Source organism: Leopardus geoffroyi, chromosome C2 (assembly GCF_018350155.1).
Source record: "Leopardus geoffroyi isolate Oge1 chromosome C2, O.geoffroyi_Oge1_pat1.0, whole genome shotgun sequence".
Taxonomy (NCBI): Eukaryota; Metazoa; Chordata; class Mammalia; order Carnivora; family Felidae; genus Leopardus; species Leopardus geoffroyi.
In genome coordinates, this window is record NC_059333.1 from 150,170,463 (window position 1) to 150,179,841 (window position 9,379).

At 51.8% G+C, this 9,379-nt stretch overlaps 1 protein-coding gene across 3 annotated transcripts in view; it reads left to right on the forward strand.

The window, feature by feature from the left end:
* ULK4 (unc-51 like kinase 4) overlaps positions 1-7,350 on the forward strand; it is a 583,089-nt gene extending 575,739 nt beyond the window's left edge. For all 3 annotated transcript variants that reach the window (XM_045436431.1, XM_045436432.1, XM_045436433.1), the window contains 2 exons: positions 4,679-4,764; positions 7,192-7,350. In XM_045436431.1, coding sequence (XP_045292387.1) covers positions 4,679-4,764; positions 7,192-7,270 — 165 coding nt within the window. In that variant the 3' untranslated portion in view covers positions 7,271-7,350. The remainder of the gene's footprint in view (positions 1-4,678; positions 4,765-7,191) is intronic.
* The last annotated feature ends 2,029 nt before the right edge of the window (positions 7,351-9,379 follow it).

Genomic DNA, 9,379 nt, shown 5'->3' on the forward strand with positions numbered 1-9,379 from the left:
GTATGTTTAATTTCTATTGCTAAATGAGTACACACTTGTTGTTCTATCTTTTTGATGACAAAACCTTTTTATCTTTGGTAATTTTTTTTCGTTCTGAAGTCTTCTTTGATAATAATATAGCTACTCTAGCTTTGTTTTGACTCATATTCGCATGATTTTCATCCTTTTACTTTTAACCAACCTGTCTCTCTCTATTTGAGTTAAAATTCTTGTAAATAGTATTGTGTTGGGTCATTTTTTTTTTTTTTTTTTTGGTCATTGTACAAAAATTCTTATTTGCTGCTTTTGGATCATTTACATTTAATGTAATTCTTGATATGATAGGATACAGTCTACCTTTTTACTTGATTTATACTTATCCCTTCTGTTTTCATTTTCTTGTTTTTTTTTTCTTCCTAACTTCTTTTAAGTTATTGAACATTTTTTAGTAGTACAGTTTGTCTGCTGTATTTTTTACTAAGTTTTTTTAGTTGTTGCTTTTGGGACTATGAAAGACTTTACTTTTCATAATCTATTTATAATCAGTATTTTACCACTTCAATTATAATATAGAAACATTACCATGTTATAGATTACCCTTCCCCCTTTATGTTCCAATTTTCTTATATCTACATATGTTGAAAACCCTATCAGACAATATTGTATGTTTTGCTTTTCTGCCACCAAGTGTATTTTAAATTTTTTTTTTTTTTTTAACATTTATTTATTTTTGAGACAGAGAGAGACAGAGCATGAACGGGGGAGGGGCAGAGAGAGAGGGAGACACAGAATCGGAAACAGGCTCCAGGCTCTGAGCCATCAGCCCAGAGCCTGACGCGGGGCTCGAACTCACAGACCGCGAGATCGTGACCTGGCTGAAGTCGGACGCTTAACCGACTGCGCCACCCAGGTGCCCCAAGTGTATTTTAAATAAAGGGAATAGTGTGTTTTGCTTTTCTCAGATATTTACCATTTCTGTTGCTCTTCCTTTTTTTCCTAAGGTTCCAAGTTTCCTTCTGGTGTTATTTCCTTTCTCTCTGAAGAGTTCCCCACCACCACCACCCTTTTTTTTTAATTAATTTATTTATTTGTTTTTAAGTAATCTCTACCTCCCACGTGGGGCTCAAACTCATGACTCTGAGATCAAGAGTCACATGCTCTTCCTAATGAGCCAGCCATGCACCCCTGAAGAGTTTCCTTTAGTGATTCTTTTAAAGAAATTCTGCTTCTATTAGTTTTCCTTCATTGGAGAATATCTTTATTTCACCTTAATTCCTGGATGATATTTTGCTAGATATAGAATTCTAGTTTGATACTTCTTTTCTTTTTTAGCACTTTAAAAATGTTGTGTCACTCTCTTCTGATCTCAGTGTGATGAGAAGTCCACCATAATTCAAATCAGTGTTCTCCTATAAGTAATGTATTATTTTCTGCCTGAGTTCACAGTTCTTTGTCCTCAACCAATTTGACCGTGGATGTTTTTGGATGGGGATTCTTTGGGGTTATCTTGTTTGAGAGTCTTTCACTTTTTTGAATCTGTAGATTTAGATGTTTCATCACACTTGGAACAGTTTTAGCTACAATTTCTTCAAATAATTTTCATCCATTCATGCTCTGCCCTCTTATTCCAGAACTCCAGTGGTACACACCTTTCGTTATTATCCCACAGATTCCTGAGACTCTGTCCATTTGTGTTTTCAAATGTTTTTCTGTCTCGTTGCTCAGATTGGACCATTTCTATTGATCTGTCTTCAAATTCACTGCCTCTTTCCATTATGCTAATGAATCCATTTGGCATGGCTTTTAAAAATTTTGGGTTATATTTTCTAGATTTTCATTTGCTTATTTTTTATATCTTCTAATTTTTTTACATTCTATTCCAATACTGTTTTACTTTAATACTTGTTTTAAGAGTGTTACATTCTACTTTAATATTTGTTTCGAGAGCATTAGTGATTACTTGTTTTAGCATTTTTATAACACTTTTAAGTCTTTGTCAGATAATTCCAATATCTGTGTCATCTTGTTACTTATTGTCTTTTGTTGTCTTTTCTCATGTGAGTTGAGATTTTCATGGTTATTTGTATGCTGAACAATTTTGGATTTTATCTTGGCTATTTTAAATATTATGAGACACTGTGTCTAGTTGGAACTCTATACAGAATGGTGATTATGATCAGGTTGAAGGCCGGAATAGTAATTTCAATGCCAGGTTAGTTTCAAAGCATTTGCAATGCTCTTTGGACCTATCTTATGTGTCTGTCCTTTGGGAGTCAGTCTGGGATCTGGACAGCGGTTTATTAGCTCAGTTCCTTAAGTTTTTGGTATGCCATTTGGATCAGTTCCACGCATGCACAGGTTGAGGGTGAGCCTAGGAGTTTATAGACAATTTTATGGGATTTGTTTCTTGAGGTCTTCCTGATTCATTATCTCCCCAGTACTTTTCTGGTTCCTTGCATCTCCCATTCTCTGGCCATAAACTGTTCACTTCCGCAACTGTCACGTTTAGGGGGAGAGGGGCCACCTGGGGCTCCTGTCTCTGGCCGTTGTTGTTGCTGCCACTGCCACTGCAGAGTTTCCTGGGACCTGGGACAAGAGAACTGAGGGAAAGGAAAGGAAAGAACCTGGAAGGTTTCATCTGCTCTCTGTGAGCGTCTGGGAGTTTCCTTTCCCACTTCTCAAGCCTGGCTTGCCCCAGAGCTCTCTCTTCTGCCCCACAGTGCTCACTTCCATGGTTTGGGTTTGCTGATTTCAATCCAGGCTGTACTGGAGGGAAAGAAGTAGTAAACTCACCACCAGCTGAGTGGTGTGTTGAGTCCAGTGCCTTTCCCCAATCTGCCTGCTGCTATTTACTTTTCAGTGTCCCAAATCACTGTGCTGTGCGTTTTATAGTTTGGGTTTTATAATTACATGTAGAGGGAGAGAAAAGGTGGCATGTGTTTTTCCCATCTTACCCAGCCAGAACTAGAACCTCCGATTGATATTATTGAAAACCCTTATTTTCTAATTAACTCAGCTTTATATACAGGACAACTGATGTTGTTAGTAAGAAAGAGTTCAATGAAGTGGCCCAGTCACATAGTTTTCAGTTAATTCTTTTGGATTTGTTTATGGCTACATTTATGTCGGCTACACATGATGCTATTTTGATCTTTTCCTTTGATCACCTAATGCTCACTGTAGTTTTCTATTTGCACCTTCTAACTCACCTCGTGAGCCTCGTAGGCAGAGGTAGTCTTGTAATTTCTTTGCAACTTGTGGGGCCTCTGCACACAGGCCCACAGTACAGATAAGGCAGCGATTCTGGATATAGTTCAACTGAGCTGTATGTGGCAACTTTGAGAAATACCAGGTGGGAAGCCTCACTGAAGACCCCTTTAGTACAAGTTATGCTTACTTCAGACAGAATTGAACTACAGCTGACTGTTTTCAAATAGCAGCCTTTGAACGCATCAAGGTGGGTGTAATTTCAGAACAGATTTACATGCGGCTCTTTTAAGATGCAAACCTCTGCGGAAACCACCCCTGATGCAACTGAGCTGGCTGCTGGTAGCTGGCATACCCAGCGGGTGGGAACGGATCTCCGTGGAGGTGCAAATTCATTCACACGTAATTTGGAGTCCGTGTTAAGGTCTAATTACCTCCGCGACCTTCCTGTCACCATGAGTGATTAAGAAATGTTTGACCTCTTCTTGCGAACTGGGGAGAGGATCATCCGGCCCTGGTCACTGTGATCAAGTGGAAAGACCAGGAGCACTTGAGCAGCGGGGGGCAGCGGAGGCCAGCCTGGTTCCAGCTTCGTGGTGGGATTAGGATCAGGCTCCAGGTGTACCTCACCTCTGTTGTGGCCCCTTAATCTCGCCCAGCCTCCATTACCTCGTCTGTAAAGCATGCCGTGTGCTTGCGTTGCAAGGTGAATACATAAAAAGAATAGATGAGAGAGTGGATGGGAGATGGCAGGGCCTTCTGAAAGGTAAAGCACCATGCAAGTGTTTATAAAATATTTTTAAATGACAATAGGACACAAACGTTGAATTAAGAGGAGCCAGTTCATTCCTGAAGCCTCTTCTTGTGTTGCGGACATGCACTCTTCTGGAGGGCTTTCAGAGGAAGTCTCTGGAAGCCTAGGTTGTGTGTGATTCGGCTCATAGGCACCAGAGAGTTAGAGATCCCCACATGTTTTTCCTGTTCTTCCCAGGACCATGGCAATGAGCAAGGGCCCATTCCTTAGGGTACTTGGGAAGGGGTATGTGCCCAGGTTTGGTTATTAGTCCTTCCCCCCCGCAGGCCCCCCAGATCTCCAGGCAACCAGAATTGTGATTCTCCTGTCCATATGAACAAGGTCGTGTTGGACTCAAGGTCCCAAGGAGTCCTGGCCCTGACAACTGGAAGAGTTCCTTCGTCATCACTTACTCTAACTCGGAAGTTCAGGCTTCCAGAACACAAACACTCCTGAGGGACCCAATGGAAGGCACCCTACCCCGACCTGGCATGTCTCCAGCCCCGACAGGCTCTGTCATGCTCACCCCCAGGTGCCACCACTGTCTGCCTCTAGTGCCCCGCTCAGCAGTGCCCTGGGGGGTGGGGACTCAGGGCCTGCTCCCTAATGCCACCAGTAGCCTGAGACTCAGGGTGCCTATCCAGTGGGGCCTGAGTCAGGGATGGGCCGGCCAACCACTTTCTTCTCCCTCCCTCGAAGGTCACATCCAATGAGAAGCATCTGGAGAATCTCAAGGATGCAGGCAGCCTCCTGCGGGCTCTGGAGGGGCTGGCCGTCGCTGGCGGGTAAGTAGACCGAGGACCAGGACCCATACCTTCCAGCCTGTCATTGCCGGTGTGGGAGGGGCCGCCGTGCCACTGCACCCCCCCACCCCCCGGGCAGGTGGGGTGGGTGGGGAAATCAGCAGGGGGAGGGAGGAAAGGAGAATGTCTTAGCCCTACCGGGGGGGGAGGGAATATTCCCATCTATAGGGAAGAGAGCTGGGAAGGGACGCCCGGGGGGATGGGATGAACCTCGCGAGTCAGGCAGTCACCCCTTGTGCACAGGTGGCCTCCTCCACCTGTAAGAGTGGTAGAGTAAGGGCCACAGGGAGGGTTCATCCCACAATGACACCACACACACACACACACACACACACACACACACCCTGAACTTGAGAGGTGGGGACGGAGGAAGGGGCGTGCTTACGAGTTGTTCCTCTGATCTGAGCTGTTGATGCCAACTGACCAAAGAAGAACGACATGGGAATAAGAGGAAAGCTGCCCCCAAGCATCCATCCTTCATCGGGCCTGTGTTACCCACTCACTGCGCGTGACTGTGCCAGAGCCTGGAGTGGGGTCCGGCCCTCGTCCCCAGAGCTGAGGGAGGTGGCCTGAGGTTGCGGGGGCCACAGTCCCCTGAGCTTCAGCCGCTCTCCCGGGCCTGGGGAGAGGGATCCACCTCCTAGGGGGCACCCGGCCTTCACTAGGCACGCGAGCCGGAGAACGGGTGCTGGCGTCCCCCGGTGGTTGGTTTTCACAACCACAGCGTTCTCTGAATTCTGCTTCCTGGTGTTCCGGGTTCAGTGTTAATTTGAAGAAAGATGCACGGCTGGGGTGTTGCCGAGAGGCGGTCTGTGGACAAGGGACGCCGTCTCCTAGACTACCCGGGTCCTGCTCTCAGGTTGAAGCCAAAGAGGGAGGCTGTGCGTGGTTTCTGTGAGGTGAGGGGGAAGGACCGGCTAGCTCGGCCAGGGGTGGGGAGCCTCCTTGCCGTGCTGGGACGCTGTGGCGTGAGACGTGGACAGTGACTCCCCGGGCTGGGCCGCAGGCCTCCTGCAAGACTGCTGTGAGGAGCACGTGGCATGTGTCCCCAGGGACCTGGCCTCGTGTGTCAGGAAGCCACTCCGAACAGACGTGTGCCACGGAGGGCCCGGGAGAGCCACCGGGTGGACAGGAGTTGAGCGGAGAGTCCCCGAGAGCCCGTCCTCTCCAGTGCCTGCCTCTGCGGGACTCCTCATCCAGCAGGGGACTCCGTGCCTTTAGGCCAAGGCCAGCACAGCCTCAGAGCTGGACCCAAATTTGGACCAAATGTGTCAAAACACGGCTCAGTGCACCACGAAGCGAGTCGCCTCTTCTGTACCCCCCCCCCCCCCCCCCCGCCCGGCACTCCAGCAACTGAAATGTCTACACCAGGCTGACCTCCATCTTGGGTTAGGGAGGTTGCTGCCACGAAGGTGTCTTATTTGGGCTTCGTCCAGATGGCCAACCAGAAAAGGCCTTCTCATGTTGACCAAGAACGAGTGGATGGCCGTGTTCCCGGTCCTGACGTGGCTCTGTCAGAGGTCGGTGTCCCCTCCTTGCCAGTCCCCGGGTCCCCCCTGGGCTGCTCTGGTGGGCAGGGTGGACGGCAGGACTCTGCCAGACTGGCCTCGACTCAGCCGGGATCAGGCTGAGTTCAAACGCATTCTTGCCATCCCTTGGGACGTTTGATGCGCGGAGCAGGAACGTGTGGCACCGTCCCCTGACCACAGCCCCCCCGGCCACGGCGACCCACCGCTCATGCAGCACGCCCGCCCCCGGTTATTTGGCAACAGCCCTATTTCTGTGTAGGCGAGGGTCGGCCACGAACTAGTTTTATCCTTCAGGGCGGTGCTACAGGTCATTCTTTTCCTTGCTAACCGTTGTTAAGGCGCGGGTTTAAATGTCTCATTCAACAGACTTGCCATTTTAAGCTCTGAACGGCACATCCACATGGATGAGGGTAAGAAACCCAAAGCCTCCCGGCTGATCAGCCAGGAAGTGGCAAAAAGGAGCAGGGAGAACCAGCGTCTGGAGCGGGTCTGGGATCTGGGCCCGGGCGCACGAGTCAGCTGCAGGCCGGCCGTGGGCAGGCCCGTTGCAGGATCCGGGCCAGGCAGGGTCGGGCTGCCGTCTGACTCGCCCCCACGGCTCCGTGTCCGTGCACGCGGCCTAAGTGGTTCGGATGGCGGGGCCGGGCGCTCGGGCCTGGCTTAGGGGTGCCGGCGCGGCCAGTTCCGAGCCCCTCTGGGACCGTGGGCTGAGGCCCCGGAGACGGAGTATCCTGTTTCCGCTCAAAATGATGCACGAGGGCAGTTTTACGAAGTAGCTGGTCCAGCAGATACTCAGGTACGAGAGAGGCCAGTCCCTTTGGAAGAGGGGCTGTTTTCCCCCGGAGACGGCTCAGTGTTTCTACCTTGGTTTTTCCCACAGTTCGTCTGCTGACAGTGTGGTGGCTTCGTTGGCCCTGGAAATCCTCCAGCTGTTGGACACCAGGCGAGAAGGCACTTAGCACCAGCCCTCGGCTACACACGCTGGCCACACCGCCACCCGTGGCTCTCTTTGGACCTAATAAAGTCAGCCGAACCCAGACCCTTGCGGCCGAGGTGTTCTCGTGGACTCTGGGCCCTCGGACACCCTCTCAGAACGGAGCGGTTCCTCCATTCTTGTGGGATGAGTCTGGGAACCCCGGGTTTGCTAGCTATTCGAGATTGTTCTTTCCCCTCTGTGTGGCCTGGACAGGCCTCCTCTACAGCCCACGCTCTTCAAGTAGATGAGAAGCCATGGTCCTCAGCCTCCGGCATCTGTGAGCATCTCTCTCCTCCAGAGAAGATTTAAAAGACAGGACTAGGCATGAAGGTTCTCCCAGCCACAGCTCCAGAGCAGGCCTTTTTGGAAGCTAGTTTTAGCCTCTTGTCGTCCTCCCGCTTTTACAGAATCCTGGGGAGGACTGGGCAAGGCTCCGCCAACGGGCAGGCAGTGAAAGTTTGCATAAAGGATGCAAAATACTCGAGGAACCCTGGCCTCTTTGAAGGTCTGCCCGTCTGGATGTCATGACGGGGTGGGGGGGGGGGGGATGATTCTATTTTGATTCCAACTCCTACTGATTACCCCTCCCCCCCTCCCCCCCCCCCCCCCGAGCCCAGACGGGAGGGAGTCTGTCCCAGACGGCAACCAGCACGCAGACCGAATGGGCGGGACAAGCACAAATGGTAGCCACGTGGGCACACAGGCGGCCCCATCTACTGCATCACGGGAAGCTGGCCACGCGGTCACCAACGGCCGCGCTTTGCCACAGTGATCTGGGTGGTTGGCCAAGCTTCCACTTGGCCCATTCCATTCGGCCCAACTCCATCAAAAGCATATGTCTGTTACTTTGTTTAATCGCCACCACCACCTACAAAGCTGGCCGCCCTGGCTTCATCTCGTAACTGAGAGAAAACAGGCTCGGAGGAGCTGGTCCACTTGTCCGAGGCCCCAGGGTCTGGTTTAACTCAGGACCCTGACTGCACAGCCTCCGTGTCCCCCACGGGGGTAACCCAGAGCTAGAGCTGTACTTGGGGTGCAAGAGCACCCCAGGAGCAGGCGGTCGCCTTCCATCTCTCCCAGCCTACTTACTGCCCGTGGGGAGGCGGCCCCAGGCGATGTGCCCAACTTCAGGCTGTGTGCCCTCGTGGCCCTGGCCCCGCTCGTTTTGCCTGTGCTCCTGGGCGGGGGAGCAGCCCATGGTGCAGCCAGAGGCCCGGCCTCGGCTCCAGCGGCCTGGCCTGCCGGGTCCAGGGAACAGGCGCAGGTCTCCCTATTTTGCCAGGAAATAAATCTGTTCTGTCCCTTGGTTCGGTTCTCGGGGGGAACGGCCCTGGAGTTGTGTGCCTGGAGTCTTCCCAGAAGGTTAATTCGGGGCACCGGAAGATTCTTCTTTACCCTTTCTAGTTGAGCAGGGAGGAGTCTTTGCTGTTTAAGGTAAAACGAAGTTGTAACGTTCCAGAATGGTTTGTGGAGCGTCGTTGGCCCGGAGCCTCTCGGCATTGCCTTTTTCAGGAGAGCGGGGCTCCCGCTCTCCCGAGGGCACTCGGCCCGGGGTGCCGGGGCACTAGAGCGAGCCCACGCCGGGCTTCACACCGATGGGAGGCCGCCACCCTGGAATCGGGGGGATCCTATCATCCAAGGTGCCAACTGGAAAGCAGCGGCCCTGGTCCCACCGAGCTCGGGCGTAGGGGACGCGAACAGGCTCGGCTGGGCGGGCAGGAGGCCTCGCCCCTTCCTGCCCTCCCCGTGTGAGGCCCCCACGCTCACATTCGGCTCGGCAGGCTGGCTCCAGTTCTAAGGGAAGAGAAGGCCCCTGGCTGCGGGCCCATCAGAGCTCTCGGGGTTCCGGCAACGGCAAGGGGCCCGGACGCAGGCACCTACTGGTCCTCCTTCCCGCTTCTGTTTGCTTTCGAAGTGGCTACAACCGCCACTTGAGCCCCCTCAGGGGCAGGTGGTGTCACTGCAGTTGCAGAGGTGAACGGCCGGCCAGTCGGCGAGCAACAAATTAGGGAGGGGAGAGGGGACCAGGCTGCACGGGGAAGGGGCTGACTTTCCCTCCGTTACCGGCAGGCCTGCTTCGAGACCCTGCCTT